Source organism: Monodon monoceros, unplaced genomic scaffold (genome assembly GCF_005190385.1).
Source record: "Monodon monoceros isolate NGI ecotype Baffin Bay Population unplaced genomic scaffold, NGI_Narwhal_1 Super_Scaffold_21, whole genome shotgun sequence".
Taxonomy (NCBI): Eukaryota; Metazoa; Chordata; class Mammalia; order Artiodactyla; family Monodontidae; genus Monodon; species Monodon monoceros.
In genome coordinates, this window is record NW_021703778.1 from 149,020,441 (window position 1) to 149,046,592 (window position 26,152).

Below are 26,152 nucleotides of genomic sequence, written 5' to 3' on the forward strand. Positions count from 1 at the left end.
ATTCGGAAAGGAACCAAATATGAGGTTACCTGGAATTGCAAAGGCCATTACAAAGTACAGGAGCAAAAGATGGAATCTGATCCCCTTAGAGCAGGCTTTCTCCACACTGGCACTACCGACATTTGGGGCCGGATAATTTTTTGTTGTAGGGAGCTGCCTGTGCATTGTAGGATCCTTAATAGCATCCCTGGCCTCTGTCCACTAGATGCCAGGAGCTCCATCCAGTTGTTGCAACAAAAAGTGTCTCCAGGGCTTCCCTGGTGGTGCAGTGGTTAAGAATCCGCCTGCCAATGCAGGGGACACGGGTTCGAGTCCTGGTCCGGGAAGATCCCACATGCTGCGGAGCACCTAAGCCCGTGCACCATGACTACTGAGCCTGCGCTCTAGAGCCCACGAGCCACAACTACTGAAGCCCGTGCACCTAGAGCCCATGCTCTGCAACAAAGAGTAACCCCTGTTCGCCGCAACTAGAGAAAGCCCGCGCACAGCAACAGACCCAACACAGCCAATAAATAAATAGATAGATAAATAAATAATAAATTCTTTAAAAAAAAAAAAAGCGTGTCCAGATATTGACACGTCTCTTGGGGGGCAAAATTGCCTCCAGATGAGAACCACATTGCCTTAAAGCCTGCTGTGTGCCTCTGTACGGGCATCTTCTCTTCCCCCTACCACTTCACCCACTCCACACAGCCACGAAAGCACAGAATCCTACAAGCTCTGAGAGAATCGTGCCCTCCCCTCACAGATTAAGATAATGAGTCCAGAGAGAAGGGGACTCGCCCAGCACCACACAGCTTGTCAGTGGTAGAGCTGGGACGAGAGGCCTGGTCTTCAGCCAGGGGGCAGTGCTCCCTCTGTTAACCACATGGCCCTGCTTTGCCGTAAGCACTGTTACTCCACAACCTGAAGTGCTGACAGGCTGCTGAATGCTGTCACCAAGGCAGATTTGTAGTGGTCCCAAGAGACGGGGCAGATGCTTCACTGTTCTGTACAAAATAACTGGGAGGGAAAGAGAAGGCACCAAGGAAGCAGCAGCTTTATTAGGAGTCTAGGCATGTCTGGGAAACGCAGTTCAGTCACGGAGAAGAAAGGCTAATATTGGTACAGGAATGCAGGAAACTGGCATTACAGAATATCCTCTCGAAAACCAACCATGAAACTAAAACCTCCATCTTAATAGCCTAACAGAAAAGCTGCTGAGTTTAGCCCCGGTGAAACTTGTGGAAGGTCCTAGTGAAATAATGAGATTTGTGCAGAAAAGGAGAGCTTCCTCCAGCAATGCTGAATCTGAGCTCCATATAAGGTTAGGGGTCTGGGTGGGAGGGAAAGGTAAGGGGGATGCTCTCATCTGTCACACAAGGCCACCTCGGGGTGCAGGTGAGAGAGGAACCAGTTTTTGTACAAAGGGAAGACCATGGCAGCAGAGGGACGCTGGCAATGTCTGTCATGAGGCGGAGGACTCTGTACAGTGTGAGGGCGCCTCCAACAGGTCCTGGCAACACTGGCAGCGCTTCCTGAGGCCCCTTGGGAGACAGCCATTCCGGTTCTGTCCTTACTTCCTTCAGAGCAAAACTGCCAATGTCCAGCACCAAGTCCAGGGTCATAATTAGCTGAGCGGAATGGAGTGGCCACCCTAGGACACCTGTACCTCTCAGTCGAGGAGACTTCCTTTCTGGAGCAGTCACTTTCCGCAGACCAAGAGAGATCTTGCCCAATATGGGCCCAATCTAGAAATTATTCCCACCTTCACATGAGCACCAGGTGGAGAGAGTCTCTCATGAGGCAAAGCTTTAGATCTTGCCCCTCAGATGATGGCCCCTGGACAAAAGATCGGTCTGAAGCTGTCGGTGCCCAGGTGCTAGTCTCTGTCCCACAGGTAGCAGGCACTGCCTGCTGACGATGGGCCCGAGCGATGTGATGCTTAACTCTCCCAAGAAGAGCGCTCTCTACTTTCACAGGCAGGAAAGGAAGAAATGAGGCAGGTTTCAAGGGAGCTGATGCCACTTAATTCTTCCATCGAATTTGCTGTGAAAAAAACAAACAATGATCAGTTTTTCACTGATCCTTACAGATAGGCAGATGGAATTCAATAAAACAAGGCCCACATCTAGGTAATGTAAGGAAAAGAAGGATGCAGGGGGGGGAGGTTGAGAAAAAAATTTTTTTAATGTGGGGGGGAGTTCATTTATTTAGAGATGGATTAAATACCTATTCTGTATCTTACAAGCCTGATTTAGGGCATTTATTCTGGTTCTGCCTGCCTGAGGACAAAGATTCACTAGCTTTAGCTTGTGGAAGGTTCCAAATATCTAACAGGGACCTAAGCTCCACGTTAACAATAAGCTCAGCAATTTTCTGCTATGAGAGATGACTCAGCTGTGTTCCCCAAATAGCTAAAATCTATTTCACCCACTTCTCTCTCCCAAAAGGAAAGTCACATCCAGCCCCAGGCAACTATGCAGTTTGGATATTCTGAATCTGTAACGTTTGTTTCTAGACTCTCAGCAGTTAGTCCTTCCTACCTGCTAGGTTTAACAATGATCAGAGGGCTACAATTGTCAGCGAAGGTCCCCACATCACCCTTCTGTCATCCCACATCTCAGGAGTGACTTCTGCTGTTCTAACCAGTGCTTTTGCCCTGTAGGCCCATAGGAGACCCTTATCAAGAGATCCACAGGCTTGGCTGACAGCAATCCCATCCAGGCCATGGGAATATAAACTCAATGTTACTCTATGAACTGTTTACTGACACTGCTGGAGGCGTAAGCTGCAGCTGCTCACCGAGCTGTTGAGAATGGCATCAATCTTCTCCTCCTCGGCAGATCCTTTATCCACCTTGCTCCTGTACACCAGCAACTGCTGACGATCCTTCAGGTCTCGGCAAGTCTATCACCAAAACAGACAACAATAAAAACCACCAATCAGCCTTCTCCAGAAGGGCCTTTTTCCTTTTGTCACTCCCGTTTTGAGCTAAGTTTCAAGGAGAAGCCAGGAAGCTACAGTGGGATAGCAGTGGGGTCAAGCACCCACTGAACTTCATGCTGAAGAGGAGTCTACAGAGGTTACGTGGCTTGATTCAGTTCTATGAATTCTCCGAGTGCAACGAATTTATAAAAGCAGAGAGAAACCAGTCAGAGGGCTGGGAAAATCATACAGGAGTGCTGGTCTCCAAACTAACTCTTGCCAGACCACTTTATCCACTGAGTTGAAACTGACAGACGAACCTCAGGATCTAGGACTTGAGACTATAATCTCCCACTTCCCACTGAGGTCTAACTCAGGGTTTTCATTTCTTACGGACTCACATCAATGACGACATCATGACACTTGAACTTGGTGGCTAAGTTCAACTTTGTGTCCACATCTTCCACTAGATTGACATACTCCTGTAATATCTGTGAAAAGAAGTACTTCTGATTAATGATTCCCAGATGTATTAAACCCAGAGCTCTGAGAGGTAGAAAAAAAAATCCTGAAGAAGGAAAAGAGTCAGTATCTGCAGTCTACAATTCCCATCATCAACCACAGGACTAGTTTTGCAGAGGGAAATGAGGTAGACTCTCTGCAGTACCTCCATGCTCCCCCAGGAAAGAAGGGAAGAGCCCATTCCTCCTTATCCCAGAGCTAGATACCCATGCCAGCAACAGGTATGCCCTAGACCTGACCCCGTGCTGTGCCCCCTTGCTCCTTGATGTCCTTTCTCATTAAGTTCTCTTTTTGCATCATTTGAATAGTATGTCAGTACTCCACCTGGGCTAAACACAGTAGATGCTCCTCAGAGAGGGCAGACTTGGATTACTTCTTAAGGGCAGAGGAGAACTTCCTTCTCTGGCCTTTTCTATGTCAACGTGCAGTACAACCATTATGCTGCCTTTAAGATAAGACCAGAGCAGGTCAAGTCTCCCATCGCTGAGCACTAGAGGCTGAAAGTTAGGTTTCCTAGAAGATCCTGTACCCTCTAAGAGCCATTACCTGGACAGGGGCACTGTTCTTGTGCAAAATTTCCACAACCCGATGGAAGCCAATGGGTGCTCTCTTCTTGGTATAGCCCAGCCAGTTCTGAAAAAGGAAGATGGGGCAGCTGTGGGTAGGCCAGACATCTGAGCTAATCTCCCTATGTTTTATGGTCAGACTAGAATAACATGGTGATGAGGAGTGGATGAATGGGAGGCGGGGGAGAGAGAAATGAAGAGAGATGAGAGTTTCAGAAAAGTCAAGGAACTCAGGAGGGTGGAAAAGAGTCAGAGGTATGAAATAAGTTCTTAGATCTATAGGCACGAATGCAGAAAAATGTCTGTGAAATATGGCTAAATAAAATAAGCAATTTACTTAACAATCCTTGTAGTATGAACTTATCTGGGTAGACTAATCCTACCCTTTACATCTTTATATTCATATAAATGTTTACTTGTCAGTTCATGAGGAAAGGTCTGGAAAGCCACCCGTCAAACTTTTCACAGTGCTTGCCTTGAGGAAGGGACTGAGAAAGGAACAGGTGGACAATGGAAGAGGAACTTCACTCTTTACCCTCTACACTGTCATATCGTGTTTGATTTTGACACAGGCATATATTGCTTTGGTAGTTAATGTAGCCAATTAAATAACTAACAAAGGGGGAGAACAAAAAACTGTCAAACCCATAATGGAAAAATGGATATTTAAACATAAACTAATAGAGACATGACAACCAAATGTAATGCAAGATCCTTGACTGGATCCTGACAGCACACAAAAACAAAAACAAACAAAAAACAGCTCTAAAGAGCTAATTTATATGTATGATAATATTCTTATATTAATGTTAAATTTCTTGAGAATGATAATATTGTGGTTACAAATGAGATAAATGCTTAAGTAATTAAAGGAAAAGTATCATGGTATCTGCAACTTACTTTCAAATGTTTCAGCAAAAGAAAAAAAGCATATGGCAAAAATGTTAACAAATTAGTGAAGCAGGTGAAGGCTGTTAACTATTCTTTCAGCTTTTCTTTAGGTTTGAAACTTTGGAAAATAAAAATCTGAAGGAAAAATGTCTACCAGTAACTAGAACTTGAGACTCCCAGGAGGCATGGGATGACAAGATGGTATCGCCAAGGCATCAGCGGCATGGAACAGTCCCAGGGCACCCACCTTTGTGGTAAAGAGGGCATCGACATCATGCCAGGCCCGAAGCTTGGCGCGAGCAGCCAGGGCTGTCAGCACATACTGTTTTTCTGGGATCTAGAAAACAGACGTCAGGGGAAATTAAGGAGAAGTAGAAATGCATCAGGGGATGTGCTTGAGAATTTGGAAAGATAGGCAAAAATATTCCCTGGTGTTGATTCTGCCTCTTAAAATCCACAAATCTCTCAGGTTTCCAAGCCCCAGCACTGCTGCAGGCCATTCGGTTAAAACCTCCCCTCACTTCCCACAAACTTACTCCATTTTCCCCTTAACCTTGAACGTTAAGGGACTTACTACTGTGCAGGGATAGAAAGCAACATCCACTCCATGCAGTTACTCTGATACTACTTTTACCAAACACTGACTAATTTATATCTACCTTAAATGTCTTCTTCAGGTTGACTGGACTGCTGAATGTGCCCTAGGATGAAAGTGAAGAAGGAATTTTAGTGGTATTTCTCAAATACTACCAATCTCCCCTTTTCTTTTCCACTACAGAGACAGTCTACATTTCACTCCGTAACCATTTAAACCCGGAAATTAATTTAAGAGAAAAGCTCCATCAGGTCTAACTGGATATCACCATAACCCAGCTTAAGAGGACTGGATTAATAGGTATGGTGTATTTCCCAACTTTATGCTAATCCTGTTATCATTATGATCATGCCCACCTATAGTCATTAAATTTACACCTCTTCAAAAAATGTTTTTAAAGTACCCACAAGTAACTATCCCCCGCTGCTCTTCTCTGTACTGTGTGAATCCATTTGAAACCATGGACCTTTGAACAAAGACTGCTATGGGAGCAGCACCGCTCCATGCCAGCTCACTGGAAGCCATGCAAACTCTTACAGACCTCTTTTCTCCTCTTGGTTCACCCCTGCTGAGAGCCGGGAAGGCTTCCCAGATGGATTGCCGAGAATTATGTGCACCCATTGTAAATAGGATATGCTGAAGTACTGGCTTTGAAATATGCTCGTCTTGTGCAGTGAGAATGTGTGGGGCCTTTCTTTCACGTTCTGCCTGTACCTCAGCCTCTGTGTAGTGGTAGAAGCAGGAGTAGAAAAGCGTCGTCACTAACGGCATGTTGAGGATAGAAGCTTTGCGGGGGTGCTTCCGGAAGATTTCAGTCTGTCCTGCTGATTCTAGATGTCGATCATTTGCCTGTGGTGGCGTGAGCCAAGTGAAAAAAAGGACAATGTCCATGGAGTAGAGGCAGGAGAGAAGCCTTTAATATTACAGCAGTTGTGCTTCCTACCCTAGGAAAGAGGCAAAGAAGAGAAAAAGAAAAGGAATTGCCTAGGATGGCCCAGAGGAGCTTAAAATCCAGAAAATGATGCCAGGCCCAAGTTGGATGGAGGAAGACCAGAGAAACAGTGATGAAATGGAGTTCTGGGAAATACTTCCAGGTTAATAGCAAGTGAGAAGAAAAAGGATGCCTGAAGACAATGGACAGAAGGCTACCACATAGAGAGAGAGAATGAAAGGCTCTTAGAAAATGTAACAGGAAATGACCTATGTGGGCAGAGCAGAAGTCTCCTATCTGCTGAATGGCAGTGAGCTTTGGCACTGAAGCAGAAAGTGTAGAGACAAGGAGTCTAACCTCGATAATGATCTGACGTTCCAGGAGCGTGTAATGGTCTTGTATGTGTGCAGAATCTTCTGCTGAAAATGGCAAACTGGGAGAGGGCCAGAAGGTTAGTACCTCATTCTCTACTCAAACAGGAAACAAACCCAACTAAACCAAATCACCACTGTAAGCATAAAAAGCTCGTGGGGCTTCATAAATCTGACCTCAGTTCACCTTTAGAGCATCCCTGAAAGGCAGAGAGAGAGAAAGCAGAAAATAGAGGAGACCGTTGGCTGGGATTTTATATTTAAGGTTTTGTCAATTCGAGAAGGAGCCTGAAAGTCCACGAAATATACAGTCACTGGTGATTTTGCTGAGGAATGAATTAGAATCCCCTCATTGTGGGAGTTGGAATGTCTGATGAACGAGTCACTTAGCTAGTGACTGAGCCTAGCCAGCTGCCTATCATCCACATCCCCGTGAAGCACAGCGGTTCCTATCATTGCTTAATGTCAATGCTTAACTCTCCTTAAGGGGCACTTACCTTTGTTAGCAATTTTCTTTTTTTTTGAGCAATTTTTATTGGGGTATAGTTGCTTTACAATGTTGTGTTAGTTTCTGCTGTACAGCTAAGTGAATCATGTGAGCCATTTTTTAATGCAGAGTAGTAAGGTAAAATCAAGTTACACAGCACGGCGGTATGTTTGTAGATCAGTAAAGATCTCAGAGCTCTACATAATGTCAAGGGTCCCATCTTCAACACTACATTGTATTTTTACACATGAAGAAGTTGAGGGACAAATAGTGTGTTGCCTAAAAGCTATATGGTAAGTCAATGGGTAAGGCCAGGAATCGAAGCCAGATTTTAAACTCCCAGTTCCCAGACCTTCCTTCAGAAAGTGCTGCCTTATTCCCCTACTCCACTCACTCCAGGAAGAATTCTGAAATTCAATTACACTCTCCCAGATAAGTGTGATCCCCAGCCAATTTTTGGAAGAGATAAAGAAGACAGCAAAAGCTACTTCCCAGAGAACTGTGTGCCCCATCACTGGAAGAATAATATGTGGGGCTGGTTTTTACAGGGATTTATATTCTGAATGAAAGCTGGACTGAATCAGTAGTTCTTGGACTGTGGAGTTTCAAGGACCAGTAACACTGAAAATAATATATAAGGTAAAATGTTGCCAACTTTTTCTTTTAATATATAAGGAAACACAAAAAAAATTACAACCCATTTTTCTACCAAAAAGGGGGTGGAGGAGGAGGGGAAAAAAAAATCCCAGAATAAAAGGCAGTCTTTCAAATTAAATAAATATAGCTTTAGGAGAAAACTCTCTACATTGTCCTTATTATTCTCAACTTACCACCTATCAGAGAAAACTCTGTGGGGGACTAGTGTTTGGAACCACTGAATGAGATGATCATTAACGATGCTTGTATGATCCATTGTTAGCCTTTCCCTGCAACCATCCATCCATTCTACCCTTTTTTAGTCTCTTCATTGCTCTGTATAAGAGTATTTATAGTTAAAAACATTTCTCCCCCACTTACCCAATGCAGGTCTTAAGAAATTCTTTTCGTTTCTCGGGGTCCTGAATGTTCAAATGCTCTCGATAATGGGTTAGCTACAAAAAACAGAGAAAGGCTTTGAGCTATTTCTTTTCCTCAGAAGGGCAAGGTAGCTCTGTAAGTAGATTTCCCATGCTTAAAAACTAAATTCTCATTACCAGAGATTCCTCTGTGAATAGATGAGGGGGCAGGGGGTGGGGAGGAGGGCAAAGAATGATTCAAAATTATTATCTCTAACTGCATTATCCAATATGGTAGCCACTAGCCACTAGTTTCAAGAAAAAGTTGTTCTTAGGAAATCTTCATATTCTACGGGGATAAACTAAAAGCAGACTCTCAGCTTTGCCAATTGCAAAGTTTACAAGGTTAAAAAACTCCCAATTTATATACAACAGCATGCGTGATAAATCATCTTCAATTCAAACATAATACAGAATATGAAGAAAATATGAAAGTTTTAGATAAAAATGAGTTATGCAAAACACATTTATTTTCACTGATTAATCAAACTTCAAAATAACAAACTTTATAAGAATGCTATTTGAAGAAAATTCCTTATAGTTTTGAACCTACAGAAATTAAAAATGTAAACAAAAAGTTTTTCAAAATGATTACTACAGATTCCCAATCATTTTGAGTAGATTTAGATAAAGGGTTTTTGAGATTTTCCCATGCCCTGAATATTAAGTACAAGTTCCTTTTACAAAATACTACTGAAAAACATTTTCCTGAATTATATTCTGTTGCACAAAGAAGGTTAAAAATATATTACCACCAATGTGTGGTACAGCGACTAAAAGGACAATCCTGACATTGACGGCACTGAGAAATTCTTACCCCTGCACTATAATGTTCAACTTTTTAAATGGATCACTGAAGTCTGAATAATACAATTACATTTTTGGTAAAATTTTAGATTTATTCTTGTATTCCAGGAGTTTCTTCTCTAATGGTGAAAATTTGCCCCAAATCAATTTTAACAGTCATTGAGCTCTCAGCCAAAATGTGTACTGGGTGCACCACCAGCAGCCTGACCTATCTTCCTTCATGACCTGTATCTGGTTTCTTATCCCTCTTTGCTTTCAGTATTATCTTTAGTATTAGAAGCCAAAACCCCAAAGCTCCAACAAACCAAGAATTGAAAACAACTAAAAATTAAGAGACAAACTCCAAACTGACCAGGCCAATTTTCATTCAGCTATTAAAAAAAAATTATTCATAAGCCCAATCAAAACAGCATATAAAAAGAAACAAAATGGTACATCATTTGGATTGTTTTTAGGCTTCCCAGATGCCTTTCTCTCCTGGATATAATCAATACCAAAGGAAAGAAAATATTCAATCAGTTTGGGATCTTGGAGGCTGGGTTTTGGCTTAGACTTCTGTTAAAGAGGCCCCCAACTGAAACAAAGGCCACACTTACCGCAAGCTCTTCTGTTCTATCTAGGAACCTGGGAAGAAGCAGAAGGCAGCAGGGCATTTTTATTTATTGATGTGTGGCAGTATAACCTCACAAAATAGGATGACTGCTCTAAAAGAAACACAATTCAAACTCATTTGCCTCTATACATAAGATAAACTCTTCTCTTCTTAAACTCTCTACTAATCAGCAACACCTTGAGAACACATGGTGGATCAGGTATCATCGTTCCCCCATCTACCTAGCTGAGCAAAGAGCAAAGAAGACACTGCAGGGCACTAATAACTGTAATGTTAACAGATCTGACAGAAAGGCTCAGAGCCTCCGCAAAACCTTAGCCCACAGCAGTCTTCTGTTTTTTGTTTTTTTTTTTAAATACAGCTGAAGAGTTTTTTTTTTTAATAAATGTATTTATTTGTTTATTTATTTTTGGTTGCATTGGGTCTTCGTTGCTGCGCGCAGGCTTTCTCTGGTTGCGGCGAGCGGGGGCTACTCTTCATTGCGGTGCGCAGGCTTCTCATTGTGGTGGCTTCTCTTGTTGCGGAGCACGGGCTCTAGGCGCGCAGGCTTCAGTAGTTGTGGCTCACAGGCTCCGTAGTCGTGGCTCGTGGGATCTAGAGCGCAGGCTCAGTAGTTGTGGCGCACGGGCTTAGTTGCTCCATGGCATATGGGATCTTCCTGGACCAGGGCTCGAACCCGTGTTCACTGCATTGGCAGGCGGATTCTTAACCACTGCGCCACCAGGGGTTTTTTTTTGCGCTACGCGGGCCTCTCACTGCTGTGGCCTCTCCCGTTGCGGAGCACAGGCTCCAGACCTGCAGGCTCAGTGGCCATGGCTCACGGGCCCAGCTGATCCGCAGCATGTGGGATCCTCCCGGACCGGGGCACGAACCCGCGTCCCCTGCATCGGCAGGCGGACTCTCAACCACTGCGCCACCAGGGAAGCCCCCTGTTTTTTTTTTTTTTTTAAAGATGAAAACACTTTTCTCTGTCATTACAATCTTGGAAACAGATTGTCTATACTGCCCTCTGTTGTTTTCAGGTACAGCATACAATGTGTTTGGTCTCTCCCCAAAGGTGGTAAGGCCTTGGAGAACAAAGACTTGTCTTCTTACCCTAAATGGACCACTATAATTAACATCACTAATTTGGCATAGAGGTGATACTTAATAAAGCCTTGTTGATTAGGAGGGAAAGAAGGAAGGAAAGAAGGAAGGAGGGAGGGAGGAAAGGGTTGGGGGAACAACCTGTCTCGATGAACATGTCTTCTGCAAATTCCTGGCTAACCATCTGTAATCTTGATCCTGCCCAGGTGACCTGCTTTCCCCACCTTAGTCTTCAGGGCAGCTCATCACTGTGCTGAAGCCATGGGGTAAATGAAGTTACCTTGGGCCACATGTCAGCCTAAACAGAGGTTCCAGCCCCTTCTCTGATACTGAAGAAAGGACATAAAATAGTCCCTACCAGTTGAAATGAGACAGGGAAGAAACACATGATAGAAGACAGCCGCCCCCAGTAGATACGCCTACCTCTTGCCTCTCTACCTATCGAAATCCTACCTAGTCTCACAGGCCCAACTCAATTCCTAATCACTTCCATGAGGCTCTCCGCAGATATCCTGACTGAAAATTATATATGCTTCTTCTGCTCTTCCACTGTACTTCTCACTGGCATCACTGGGGACCAAGTAATAAAAGATACCTTTATTCTAGGTCTTTTGTAAGAAAATACGTAATAAATATTAATACTACAGACTAGGCATTATGCTGAGTGTTTATACACACGAACTCTTTTCATCTTCATAATGACCTGTGGGGTGGGTATCATCATCTCCATTTTACAGATGTGAAAACTGATGCTTGGAGAGGTTGAGTAACTTGCTCAAGGTCACGCTATGAACTAAGTGGTGGAGACAATATTCAACGCAGGTGCTTGACTCCAGAGCCTGGTTCTTAAGCACCTGCTGCACGGTCACTTTATCACAGGTTGTGGTACATTATTAGTTATCCCATCATGTTTCTTTTTTCTTTCTTTTTTTCTTTCTTTTTTTTTTTGGCCGTGCTGCACGGCTTGCAGGATCTTAATTCCCTAACCCAGACTTAACCCTGGCCATGGCAGTGAAAGTGCCAAGTCCTAACCACTGGATCGCCAAGGAATTCTCCCATCACGTCTCAATATCCTGTCTGATAAGCATTTCCATAAAAGAGGGGCAGTGTCCTCTCTTTCTCTGTATTATCGCCCAGAGTGCTTTGAACAAAGTACTTAACGAACTTTATAGACCAGATGATCAGTTCTTACCTAAAGAGGTCCAAAAGCAGCTTTTGATCCCCTATCTCCTTAAGGAAGTGAATGAGATGTCTCAGGGCAACCTGCCGTACCTCCAGCTCTCGGAAGAGGATCTCTAGCAGGCAGGAAGAAGGAGTTAGATGGGGAAAGATTAAAGCCTATTACTCAATAGGAAATTGCTCTCCCTACTCACACATTCCAAACATGATCTCCTCAAAATCCACCAGAAGCTAGGAATGGTTTTCTATGGTGCCCATCCCTATGGCTCAACCCACCAGCAACATACTCCATGGTCCAGGGCAATGCTTAGCCTTTGTGCTAACTTTCAGTTCTCACCAACACAAACATCAGGCACTGAGCATGGACTTTCACATCCTCAAACCCACATAGCCTGTCTGTCCAATAAATGGAGGGGCTTTGTAGTTACTGTAGTTATCACCCTAAAGGAAGAACAACTGCCCTCACGGTTGTGATGTGTATTCAGAAGTCTCAGGCCACCCCAGCTGTCCCTAAAATAGACTTGATGCTGGTAAATTCTGGTATGAAAGCCACAATGCCATTCTCCCTTCAAATGTAGTAGACACCTTACTGACTGAAGATTTCCCTTAAACCACGCTCACCTTTGCTCAATGTCCTCTTCAGGAAGATCAGAACCTAGAGGAAAAAGAGAACTAAGAATGAATTATCCTGTGTAACCGTCCAAACACAAGGCCCTGCCTGAGCCCCTGATGTCTAGGAATGAGGCCAGCAACTCATTAGGAATCTCTGCCGGTCTATACAATAGGTTTCTCTATGTGATAGAAGGACAGGTGATGGACATATGGAATGAGCTGTGTCTTGGGAGTCCACATACCTGTGCCCCTACTGGTGAGAGGCACCTCCCTCCCTGTGTGAGAAGCTGCTCTCACATCTCTCCTCCTTCAGATTATTTTTGAGAACACGAAGTGGCCAACCTACTGCTTCTGGGTCATAATCAAGAGTGCCACACACAATGCATATCCTGCCAGCTAAGCCTTAGAACACGTACTTCTGAGAATCTTCCACTTCAAGAGGAAACCCAGGGTCTCTACTTGACATTACCAACAAGGACCTACTGTATAGCACAGAGAACTATACCCAATAGAATCTGAAAAAGAATAGCTACATATATAACTGAATCACTTCACTGTACACTCAAAACTAACACAACACTGTAAATCAACTATACTTCAAATAAATAGATTTTTAAAAAATCTATTCTGATTAGACTTTCAGAAACAAATGAAAACAATACTTAAACAACAACAAAACCCACAACTCACCGCAGTGATGACGTTTCCATCATGCATGCTTACTGCTTCTTCTAGGAGTTGTAGCTTGTCCTGTAAGGAGCGGAATCTTTCCAGGGAGCAGACCTGGCAGCGTAAGAACAGAATTGGTGTGCAAGGAAGACAATTTCCTATATTCTTTTGTCACTGAATACTGAAGAATGGGCAAGAATAAACTAAAATGTCCCCAAGGAGAGCTTCTTTGTTTTTACACAACAGCTCCCAGCACTCTATGAGCCAAGAGATTCCCATCATACCCTCCCTAGTTCAGCCTTATGCTCTAGAAGATGCTGATGTCCTGATGAACTCTTGCCAAAGTCAACGGGTAGAGAGCTCACTTGTTCTCTTTTCCTCTTTTTCTTTAAATCTGTTTTTTCGGTTTGTTTGTTTGTTTTCAAACCCTTGTGTTGAGGGCCGACTTTCAGTAGGTCGCAGCGAGGGAGCTGCTCTGCTACGAACGAGACGCTGATCCAGAAGCAGGTTGTCTACGAATAGTTTAGGACCAGGTTCCCCAGGAACGTGTGGTGTGTGATGGGCAAGGTGGTGGCTGCCTTTCCAGCAGCGCCCTATGTCCTAGGACGAAGGGCTCTCTGCACCGGACCCTGGTCCCGAAGTTCCGCAGGGTACGCCCTGCCACCGGAGACAGTGGGGGACCAGCTATCTGAGGCCAACTTGTTCTCTTTTTAATGGGGCATAATTTACATAGCATAAAATCTACCCTATTTAAGTGTACAGTTCAGTGAGTTTGGCAATTAAATAATTCCATGTAACTACTACCACAATCAAGAAACAGAACATTTCCATCACCCCAGAAAGTTCCCTTGTCCACTCTGATGTCAATACCCTTCTCCCATCCCTACCCCCCAACAACCACTGATCTGTTTTGTCACTAAAATTTTGCCTTTTCTAGACTTTCAGAAAAACAGAATCATACAATATGTACTCTTTTGTATCTGGCTTTTCACTCAATATAATGTTTCTGAGATGGATCTATATGTTGTGGTATTAGTAGTTTGCTCCTATTTACTGGTGAGTAGTTTTCCATTGTATGGGCATACCACAAGTTTTTAATCCATTTACTTACTGATGGATATTTGAGTTATTTCCACTTTAGGGGCCGTAACAAATAAAGTTACTATGAACATCTGAGTACAAGTCTTTGTATGAACACATTTTCATTCCTCCTGGATTGTAAATGTCTAGTAGTGAAACTAAATGTGTTTAATTTTGTAAGAAACTGTCAGACTACTTCCCAAAGTAGTTTTACCATTCTACCTTCCTGCTTGCACTGTATGAGAGTTCCAGCTGCTCTGCATCCTCCCAATGCGTGGTAAGATCAGTATTTTTAAATTTAGCCATTACAGTGGCTGTATAGTGATATCTCAGTTTTAATTCATGTTTTCTTGATAACTGATAATGTTGAGCATCTTTTCAAGTGATTATTGGCCACTTATGTATCTTTTTTGTGATATAACTAGTCAAATCTTGAGCCAATTTTTATTTATTTATTTTAAAAGATTTATTATTTATTTATTTAATTTATTTTTGGCTTCGTCAGGTCTTAGTTGTGGCACACGGGATCTTGGTAGAGGCATGCAGGATCTTTCGTTGCCACATGGGCTATTCGTTGCGGCGCGTGGGCTTCTCTCTAGCTGTGGCATGTGGGTTTTCTCTCTCTAGTTGTGGCGTGCAGGCTCCAGGGTGTGTGGGCTCTGTAGTTTGCAGCACACAGGCTCTCTAGTTGAGGCACACGAGCTCAGTAGTTGTGCCTCGTGGGCTTAGTTGACCCATGGCATGTGGGATCTTAGTTCCCTGACCAGGGATCAAACCTGCGTCCCCTGCATTGTAAGGCAGATTCTTTACCACTGGACCACCAGTGAAGTCCCCTTGAGCCAATTTTTAAATTGGATTGTTTGGGACTTCCCTAGTGGCGCAGCAGTTAAGAATCTGCCTGCCAATGCAGAGGACATGGGTTTGATCCCTGGTCTGGGAAGATCCCACATGCTGCGGAACAACTAAGCCTGTGTGCCACAACTACTGAAGGCTGTGCACCTAGAGCCCGCCTGCTACAACTACTGAAGCCCACGCGCCTAGAGTCCGTGCTCCACAAGGGAAGCCACCACAATGAGAAGCCAGCGCACTGCAACGAAGAGTAGCCCACGCTTGCCGCAACTAGGGAAAGCCTGCACACAGCAACAAAGACCCAACGCAGCCAGAAAGATTTTAAAAAGTTTAAAAAAAAAAAATTGGATTGTTTATCTTATTACTGAAGATAATTCGTTATATTTTATATACATATTCTGGATAAAATCCTTTATGACACATGTATTTTGCACATATTTTCTCCTAGCTATGGTCTTTTTGTGATTTCTTTCGTTTGTCTGTTCATTTGAATTTATTTCATTTTATTTATTTTTGGCTGCACTGGGTCTTCGCTGCTGCATGAGGGCTTTCTCTAACTGCATCAAGAGGGGGCTACTGTTCGTTGAGGTGCACGGGCTTCTCATTGCGGTGGTTTCTCTCGTTGTGGAGCACGGGCTCTAGGCATGCAGGCTTCAGTAGTTGTGGCTTGTGGGCTCTAGAGCGCAGGCTCAGTAGTTGTGGTGCACGGGCTTAGCTGCTCCATGGCATGTGGGATCTTCCCAGACCAGGGCTCAAACCCATGTCCCCTGCATTGGCAGGCAGATTCTTAACCACTGCACCACCAGGGAAGCCCGTCTTTTTGTGTTTTTAACAGTGTTTTTAAAGAACAAAAGTTCTGGGCTTCCCTGGTGGCACAGTGGTTGAGAGTCCACCTGCCGATGCAGGGGACGCGGGTTCGCGCCCCGGGCCGGGAGGATCCCACATGCCGCAGAGCAGCTGGGCCCGTGAGCCATGGCCGCTGAGCCTGCGTGTCTGGAGCCTGTGCTCCACAACAGGAGAGGCCACAACAGTGAGAGGCCCGCATACTGCAAAAAAAAAAAAAAAAAAGAACAAAAGTTCTTAATTTTGGTGAAGTCCATCTTTTCAATTTTTCCCTTTCCATTTGATGGTTTTTGTGTGCTTAGGTAATAAGTCTTTGCCTAACCCAAGGTCACAAAGATTTTCACCTATATTTTCTTCTAGTTTTATAGTTTTAGCACTTATTCTACATTTAGGTTTATGATCCATTTTGATCCATTAATTATTATGATGTCAATTCTCCCAAAATTGGTATATAGATTCAATGCAATCCCAATCAAAATCCCAGCAGCTCTTTTGTAGACACTGACAAGCTGATAGTAAAATATATATGGAAATACAAAGGATCTAGAATAGCTGAAATAATTTTGGAAGAGAAGAATAAAGCTGAATAACTTATATTACCTGATTTCAAGGTTTACTACAAAGCTACAATAATCAAGGCCTTGGTAATGGCATAAGGATAGACAAATCAATCAACCAGAAGAGAGTCCAAAAAGAGACCTACGTATATATGGCCAATTCATTTTTGACAAAGGCACCAAAGTAATTCAATGCGGAAAGAATAGGCTTTTCAACAAATACTGCTGGAACAAATGGAGAACCACATGGGAAAAAATGAATGTCAATTTTTACCTCACACCATACACAAAAGTTAACTCACAATGGATCAGACCTAAACATAAAAGATTGTTCTCACTCTTACAGGCACTACTTTTCACTCTCATCCATCACTCTTTCCCCCCTTCCCCATCAAAGCAACACTAAACCCTGGAGAATCAGAAATTTTGCAGCTGACTTGTCTTCTTAGTGGATTGATTTTCCTCCTGAAAACCACTTCATTTAACAAATATAACTGAAGAGAAACGTCAAGCTGCCCAGCTTCCCAAAAAATCTCACAAGAATTCTCTCCCCAGTGGCCTTACCTTGCCCTTCCGAAGGCGTCGCACTGTGTCACGGGGGCTCCAATCATTGCTGTAATCCTGAAATATTAGCAACGCATGAATCCCAGGAAGTTAAGGGATCAGAATTGTAAGTGTGCCCGCTCCTCATCTCAAACTCATAAACTTAGTCCCTAAAGGGAAGATATTTTGTGGAAGGAAACGGATGAAAAAATAAGAACTGGGATGGTCTTGTTCTGAGTTTCTTAAGGAACTAGAACAGAGACAATACAGGCAGGAGGAGTTGGATCATACAGGGAATGGATCAACTAACAAAACCAGCAACGCTATGCCTAAGTGATTCAGGATTTCAACCCCTAAATGCAGTTTTGGGACTCTAATTAACGGCTTTGCCAACAGAGGGAAAGAGAGGAACGTGTTCCTTTTTTGGACCTTATGATATCGTTTCTTCCTTTTGAATCGATTTGCTTTTTTATGTGCTTCATGGGAATATGAGTTCCACCAAGCTTCCAGACCACAGTGGTGATCAAAAGTTTCAAAGTACAACCTAAAAAAGGCAGCATAATGGGTAAGGAAAGTGTGCCAGGACTGAATCAGAAAATAGAGATTCTGAGTCCAAGTTCCACCATTTAACTAGCTGTGAGACTCCAGGCAAGTTCTGTTTAGAAATCCAGTTTTCTTACCTATAAAAGGGGTTTAAAATCATACCTGCTCAAAGATTTGAGAAAATCAAGCAAGATAACATATGTCAAAGTATGTCAAACTGTGTGTAAAGATATAACACAGTGTAGGATATAACTCACCCTATACTCCCCCTTGGGTCTCCCTAGCTCTGGAGCATAGCTCTTGGCAGGTGTGTCCGACAGAGCTGAAAAAGAACAGGCAACTGATTCAGAAAGGCACCATCTCCTGCCATTCCCTTCCTCTACTGCTTCCTTCTCAGGCACATTTTTTTTTTTCATTTGGCCCCCAAGGTATCATTATGGCCCAAAGTAGATCCCATTCCTCCCCCAAAGACAGCATCCCTAGAAGTTACCCTTTGCCCCTGTAACCGAATGGTCTTGACCTCCTTACTCAGCATCAGAAAATCTTTCTAATAATGATGATAGATTCAGAAGAAATGTCATCATCTAATTATCACTTGTCCCCATGACTCCCCAGGTTGTACCCCAGATCAGTAACATCTCCCACAGTAATCAAGAGAAGAGGGTCAATGCCTACCATCAGAGAGGGACTGGAAACTTCCAGGTCTAGTTCTCCCTAAAGGTAAAGTACACATAAGGTCAACAGTTCAAGTCAGAGCCATTCAGGCTTGGTTAAGGATGCAGTGCACATAGAACTTTTTTATGCAATATGAGAACTTAAGGCTTAAAAAAGTTTTTATTCAACTTCAGAAATTTGAGGTGCTACAAAAAAAAAGGCACTGAGGAACAGTTTTTAAAATTGTGGTTAAAATATACATAACATAACTTTACCATTTTTAAGTACACAGTTCAGTGGTACTGAGTACATCCACAATGTACAATCATCACTACTATCCATCTCCAGAAACTTCTCATCATCCCAAATTGAGACTCTGTACCCATTAAACACTACCTCCCATTCCTCCTTACTCTCATCCCCTGGTAACCACTATTCTACTTTCTATCTCTATGAATCTGACTATTCTAGGTATCTCACAGAATGGAACCATACAGTATATGTCCTTGTATGTCTGGCTTAATTCACTTAGCATAATGTCCTCAAGGTTCATCCATGTTGTAGCATGTATGAGAATTTTGATCCTTTTTAATGCTGCATAATATTCCACTGCATATACATGCCACATTTTGCTTATTCATTCTTCAGTCAACGGACATTTGGGTTGTTTCCATATTGTGGCTATTCTGAATAATGGTATTATGAACACTGGTGTATAAAAATACCGGTTCAAGTCCCTGCTTTGAACTCTTTTTGGTATATACCTAGAAGTGGCCTGCTGGATCATATGATTGTTCTATGTTGAATTTTTTGAGGAACTACCAAACTGTCTTCCACAGTGGTTGTACCATTTTATATTCCCACCAGCAGTGCACAAGGATTTCCAACAGAAACGCACAGGGGTAGGGAGGAATTCTGACCTAGGCAAATTTCTTCAGTACCTGTCACAGGGTTAATGTCAGTTTTGTTCATCATGTTCTAGAAACCCAGTCCAAGCCCTGTGAATTCCCCTCACTTCTGCCCTGCCTGATCCCCAACTGCCAGCTCCAAAGATTTTTTGTCCCTCAATAATCTTTTTCTTACAGAGTAAATGAAAATTATAGCCTCAGCGGTTTTTTTAAGAAAAAGAAAAGGACTCCCTGTCCCTTTAACCATCACTCTTTACCTCTAAAAAGGCTGCTCAGGGAGTAGGTAGAAGCAGGTTTGGGTAGTTGTGCATAGGAGGAGAAGCTGTTTCGGTTCTTTAGCTGTTCACACTCATGGTTTGACCCACTATTACTAGCAGTCTCTTTGATGGACCACGAGATACCTGCAAGATAATAAGATCTAGATCAGTAATTCTCATCCAAAATAATGCCTTGGCATCCAGCATTCCAATAAACTCTAAAAGATTTTCATTAGAGGCTCTGGTCCCTTGTCAACATGAACTTAAAAAATTGGGGCAGGGAGAAAGGACAGAATCAAATAGACCCATCAACAGAAAAAAGGGGCAAAGGAACTGAATAAATGGATCACAGAAAAGGAAATACAAGTGGCTATTAAACATGTGAAAAGATGCTCAACCTCACTCTTAGTAAGAGAATTACACAAAATAAAAGTACACTGAGATACCACTGGCCCCCTGTAAGACTGGCAAAGACCCAGAAGTTTGGTAATACCCTGTGTTGCCAAGGCTGTGGTAGAGAAAGGAATACTCTGACACTGCTGGTGGGAGTGCAAACTGGTGCAACCCCTGTGAAAGGCAACTTGGCAATATCTAACCAACACAGATGCAAATATTCTCTGGCAGTAATTCCACTCTAGGAATTGATCTTTCGGACACTCTTATATGGGCAAAATACAAGGTTATTGACTGCAATATAAACAACAGAAGACTGGAAACAATCTAAAGTTCATCAACAGTGGACTGGTTAAATAAATTATGAGAAATCCATACAATGTATACTATGCTGCTATTTTTGAAAACGAAGAGGCAGAATGAGAAAGCTCTTTATGCACTGATATGGAAAGATCTTCAAGCTATACTGTCAAGTGAAAAGAGCAGGGTATAAAGTATGCTACCACTGGTGTAAAAAAGGGAGTAAAAATATATATTCCTGTATGTATTTCCAAATGCAAAAAGAATCTTTAGTTGAATACACAGAAAGCAAACAACAGCAGTTGTATTTTGGGTGGCCAGGGCCTAAGAACTGAGTAGATGCATGACAGTGGGGGAGGGAAACTTTTCACTGTGTGCCTTAAATACTTTTTACTTTTTAAATCATGTGACAGTATTTCCCAGTTTAAAAAAAAACTTGGGCTTCCCTGGTGGCGCAGTGGTTGAGAATCTGCCTGCCAATGCAGGGGACATGGGTTCGAGCCCTGGTCTGGGAAGATCCCACATGCCACGGAGCAACTAGGCCCGTGAGCCACAACTACTGAGCCTGCGTGTATGGAGCCTGTGCTCCACAACAGGAGAGGCCGTGATAGTGAGAGGCCCACGCACCGTGATGAAGAGTGGCCCCCGCTTGCCGCAACTAGAGAAAGCCCTCGCACAGAAACGAAGACCCAACACAGCCAAAAAAAAAAAAAAAAAAATCCCCCCACTGAATTAGCAGAGTTTAAAAACAAAAAAGCTTTAAAAATACACTTAAAAGTCAGATGAAGGGACTTCCCTGGTGGTGCAGTGGTTAAGAATCTGCCTGCCGGGCTTCCCTGGTGGCACAGTGGTTGAGAGTCCACCTGCTGATGCAGGGGACACAGGTTCGTGCCCCGGTCCGGGAAGATCCCACATGCCGCGGAGCGGCTAGGCCCGTGAGCCATGGCCACTGAGCCTGCATGTCCGGAGCCTGTGCTCCGCAACGGGAGAGGCCACAGCAGTGAGGCCCACGTACCCCCCAAAAAAAAAAAAAGAATCTGCCTGCCAATGCTGGGGACACGGATTCGAGCCCTGGTCCGGGAAGATCCCACATGCCGTGGAGCAACTAAGCCCATGCGCCACAACTACTGAGCCTGTGCTGCAGAGCCTGCGAGCCTAGAGCTCCGCAACAAGAAGCCCGAGCACGGCAGTGAGAAGCCCGAGCACCGCCCGCCAGCAGCAACGAAGGCCCAAGGCAGCCTAAATAAATAAATAAATAAATGAAAATTTAAAAAAAAAAGTCAGATGGACTCTGCAAAGGTGTAAGTGGTATTACGAACAGCTAAGCAGTGAGACTTGGTGGCTAAGGAAATCAGTTCTGCTAGCCAGTTATGAGCATTTCAGTCAGCAGTTCCCAAATATGACTGCATATCAGAAGCATCTGCAGTGCTTATTATCAATTGAGACCCCACCCTACCCCCCAACCACCCCCATCCCCAAGACCTACTGAAGCAGAGTCTCTGGAGTGAAACCTAGAAATCTAATTTTAACAAGCACCCCAAATAAGTCTGAAATAGCCAGCCAAGCATTAGCCCTAGGGTAGCAGGCCTAGAGAGCCGCATGGAAACTACTGCTGTACTTCCCCAGTATCTTCTCCTGGGTTAAATTTCCAGATGTGTGCTCATCTGAAAATAGTTTAGCCTCATTCCCTTCCCTGACAAGTATTGAGGAGACTTTACTAGTGGTAAGAACCCTGAATAATTAATCCTTCCTAGGGCCTCTTGTACTTACTTCCCACAGGTTCCCCGCTCCAGCTGACTCTCTCCAGGTCATCGTCGTCATCATCATCATCCACAAAGTCTCGAAGGCTATTCACTGCCCGCTTGGATTCCTTTAACTGCAGACAGACATAAGGCAGGGCACTCAGGCAGTCATCACTCTCACCTCTCTTTCTGACAGCCAAGAAGGCTGAGGAACTGGCTCTTGAAGATGGCCAACGTTTTCACCCTCTGCAACTGAAAGCCTAGCCTGCTAGACATTTGCCAAGAAAACAATTTGCTTTTTAGCCAACACTGGAGTCCAGTGACAAAAGGTCAGGAGGAATCAAAACTGCTTTTGAATTCTAATCACACTCCTGGTATTGACTTGCTTTGTAGTGAGGTTATCCATCTCTCCAAAAATGAATCTGCTTCCCCATTTGTAAAATAGACACAATAAAGACAAACTTCCAATCCAGTTCATCCTTCAAAAATAATAAATTGGGCTTCCCTGGTGGCGCAGTGGTTGAGAGTCTGCCTGCCGATGCAGGGGACGCGGGTTCGTGCCCTGGTCCGGGAAGATCCAACATGCCGCGGAGCGGCTGGGCCCGTGAGCCATGGCCGCTGAGCCTGCGCGTCCGGAGCCTGTGCTCCGCAATTGGAGACGCCACAACAGTGAGAGGCCCGCGTACCGCAAAAAATATATAAATAAATAATAATAATAATAATAAATTATATCACATGATAAAAGACAGGGGGGTTCTTGAAAAAAAAAACTCAAAGAAATCAATCATCTTAAGAATGTAAAGGAAAAAGGGCAGAGAGTTGGTTTTTACAATCCCCCTCTTTTCTCAGGGTTCTTTTCCATGATTTTTCTAAAGATCTGACTGAAAACACTTCTGAGCCTCATGGAGACAGGTTACTGAGGATGCAAGGGGAAGGGTACACAGTGGAAGAGGGTGAGACCTTCAGCAACTGTTCATGGAAACCTACCTGTGAGAGCTCATCATCTTCGTCATCAAAGGTGAAAGCCTTGAACTTGGAGCTATTCCAATACTCCTCCTCATCACCCTTTGTCCGATTCATCTGGAGTGAGAGGAAGATAGATATATGTCCCTTTCTGGATTCCCCTCAAAAGAGCTCCAGAAGTTTTAAGTTCCTAGACTACAAACTCCCCACAGTAATCAGGCATGTGTGAAAGTGTCTGGTAAAGCAAATACTGAACATGCCATATAAAATCAGATCCTTGGGTCTCCAATCAAATCATACTTTTGATCCTCTGATTACCCACAAGTAGTCATTCATTCTTAGAGCTGCTACTTTCTTCACGGCACTCTCTCAGGTGCTGTAAGGAATATTTAAAGTGCAAAAAATAGTCCCTCTCTGAAGGACCCTACAATAGAACTCGGGTAATCAGCATAGGTTATGTATAAAGGTAATAGTACAAAGCAGGCAAGTGTTAAAAGAATGCATCACGAACTTTGCTGAATATACAATATCAATCAAAGCAAGAATATAACAGATAATAACTGCATTCATGTACTCAACATATATCTACTGAGTACCATCTCTGAGGCACTGTTCTAGGCTCTGGGAATACTACAGTGAATAAAACTGACATATATCTTGCTCTCATGTGTGCTTGTTAAATGCCTTAAGGCAAGCAAGCAATTAAAGGAAGCTAAATTATCCCCCTTGTATCTTCAAATCATGATTAATTTATTAACAAGTATTGGCCAAAATGTGGGAAATGAGGGCATGGCCAAAAAAGTATATAAAGAATCAGTCAAAACACAAGTCCCTCTCATAACTACTCTAAAATTAGATTTCACCCCGAAAAAAAGTTTTGCCTTAGAATTACAGACTAAACTATCAATGCCAACTGGATTAGAGTGAAAACTGATGTAAGCCAAGAACCAGGTACTGAACCTTCCACAGCACCCAAAATAACTCCAAAGGCTACAAAGTGTCAAATTCTAAAATATCAATTTGCTTTTTCTTTCATCTCAGTAGCACCTTTCTCAATAGAAGGTTAAGAAACCTCATCATGGCAGCCCCATTGAGGCTCCCAATGGCCCTTAACATACTCTGCTCTCACTGTGTTTTCAGGGGATCCAGGGATGGCAAAGGTAGGAAGAGAACTTTTTACTATCTGGTTCTTTCCCATTGCGGACATCACTAATTGATTTCTACTGAACCCAAATATGGCTTAAAAATCTTTTTGTATATTTAATCCAGGGAGTCAAAACCAAATAAAAAAGCTAGCAGAAACAATAAAATCATCCCTTATATTGGAACAAGCATAGGCTTTGTAGTCAGGCAGACTTGAATTCAAATGTCGCTTCTCCAATTCTGAGCAAACTGGGTAAATATTGTTATTTACTTCTAAGCCTTGGAGAAAGTGATATCCTACCTCACAGGGTTGCAGTGAAGAATAGGAGTCAAGGAACAGCTAACAAACTGCCTAGCATAGAGCAAATACTAAATGTTAGTTGTTTTTAGTATAGGATATCTTCTGCCATCTTTCTATCTCAGCCATCTGCAAAATTTGGGCGTAACAATAGAAACCTACCTTTTAAGACTGGTGTGAGGCTTAAACCAGTTAAAACAATACATGTAAAGCACATATGCTGACAGAAAACTAATGTTCAGTATTAATTTTTATTATTAATAAATCGCTATCTTGGAAAAAGCTAGAAGAATATTTCAAAGCATTCCTGAAGCTTAAAAAAATTTTGATACAAAAATTCTGAGTAGCCATCACAAACACTGAAGGTGTGCATGCAGCAGGTAAATGCCTCTGATACAGGTGCCGGTTTATAAAGCACTTTGTAATCCTCAGAACAACCCTGTAACGCAGGCCTGGCAGATTCCATTTCACTGATGAGGGAAATGAGACAAAAAAGGATTAACTATCGAAGTATTAAGCTAAAGCTAGCTGCTCCTAGCTAATCCAGGTTTTCTGTCTCCTGGGTCATTTCCACTCTGATCTGCATGGTCCTTTTATCACTCTAGGGAAAACGAAGGCAGGTCATTACTACAGTAAATAAATAAATGTAAATATCTACGGATGGGCATAGAATGTGTCTAACAAACCCAAAAATCCACCAGAGGATTTCTGGAATCTTTTTTAACCATGCAACAGCAGTGGACATCTGACACTAATCTGTACTTCTAGCTCCAAGTCAGAACACAGATTTACTTAGCAAATAAAAAGATAATGATTTAACGGTTCTAGAATTTATAAAGCAACCAGGTACAATTTTAAGAGGGACTGAGAAAACTGCTTCAACATGATTTAAAATATTTCAAAGGCTTGTCCTTGTCGCTTGTTTACTGAGATCCCACCATATAGCGTAGTAGATCCGAGGGAAGAACAGGAACATGACAAAGAAAGGAAAACGATTCAACCAAAAATATCTATAACCAACACGCTCCCGGCCTTAGGACACCCCAGAAACCAGCTACTGAGAAGTTACATTCGGATTCATTTATCATTTTTAGAGCCAGGCTACGAACTGAGACGAGGAAATGTGGGTTAAACTAATAAGACTCTACGGGCGAACGTCCAGGAAACACGGATCAACCACAGTGGCCAGAGCCCAGAACCCTGGTACAGTAAATGCTCGTTCAAAATCAGTTGTCTGGCCTCACTCGCGGCCCCAACCCCGAGTGGACAGCGGCTGCCTGCCCACGGGTCGCCGGGACTAGAGTAACAGAGTCAGGCCTGGGGGGCCTAGGGACGCCTCAGAGAACAGGGTGAAAGGATATGGATGCGGAGAGGCTTGACTTGGCCAGATATGTGGCCCAAGGGCTTTGGGACACCCTCACCTCTTCCACACCGAGCCCTCCCTCTCAGGTCAGCGTCAGAGTCCTCAGCCGTTGGTCCGGCCTTTCTAGACAGGTTATGCGGCATAGAAAAGAGGCGGAAGGGGATATTCCCGGAGAGAGGCGGTCGGCTGTGGGGACGAGGTCCGTGGGGTCAAAAAAACGGCCGCAGGGCATGCTAGAAGTTGTAGTTCTTTCTGCCTCTGTCATCGGGCGCTGCCTTGACGGGCCACAGGGGCCTGTTGACTACAACTCCCAGAATCCGCAGCGTACCGTGCTTAAGTCCTATCCTCTACATTTTCCGCGGTTATCCTGCGGGTCAGTCAACAAGACTACAACTCCCATGAGGCTTAGCATGGCCGATTAAGGG

The 26,152-nt window shown here is 43.4% G+C and overlaps 1 protein-coding gene across 1 annotated transcript; it reads right to left on the reverse strand.

Annotated features, from left to right (window-relative positions):
- Window positions 1-1,029: 1,029 nt before the first annotated feature.
- Window positions 1,030-25,880, reverse strand: VIPAS39 (VPS33B interacting protein, apical-basolateral polarity regulator, spe-39 homolog). Its single transcript, XM_029239170.1, has 20 exons — window positions 25,786-25,880; window positions 22,948-23,040; window positions 21,989-22,094; window positions 19,526-19,669; window positions 18,382-18,420; window positions 17,964-18,028; window positions 17,185-17,241; window positions 13,313-13,405; window positions 12,632-12,665; window positions 12,024-12,126; window positions 9,729-9,756; window positions 8,288-8,361; window positions 6,770-6,845; window positions 6,196-6,330; window positions 5,546-5,587; window positions 5,134-5,223; window positions 3,976-4,062; window positions 3,309-3,398; window positions 2,785-2,889; window positions 1,030-2,028 (listed from the first exon to the last, which is right to left on the reverse strand). Exons 2-20 carry the CDS (start codon window positions 23,038-23,040, stop codon window positions 2,008-2,010), a joined length of 1,482 nt encoding a protein of 493 aa, XP_029095003.1. The 5' UTR covers window positions 25,786-25,880; the 3' UTR covers window positions 1,030-2,007.
- Window positions 25,881-26,152: the final 272 nt, after the last annotated feature.

Coding starts and splice junctions, on each gene's coding strand:
- VIPAS39 (XM_029239170.1), bottom strand. CDS start 23,040: ATGAATCGGACAAAGGGTGATGAGGAGGAGTATTGGAATAGCTCCAAG. Junction 22,095..22,947: donor AAGATGATGAGCTCTCACAG/GTAGGTTTCCAT, acceptor GTCTGTCTGCAG/TTAAAGGAATCCAAGCGGGC. Junction 12,666..13,312: donor ATGGAAACGTCATCACTGCG/GTGAGTTGTGGG, acceptor TTTTTCCTCTAG/GTTCTGATCTTCCTGAAGAG.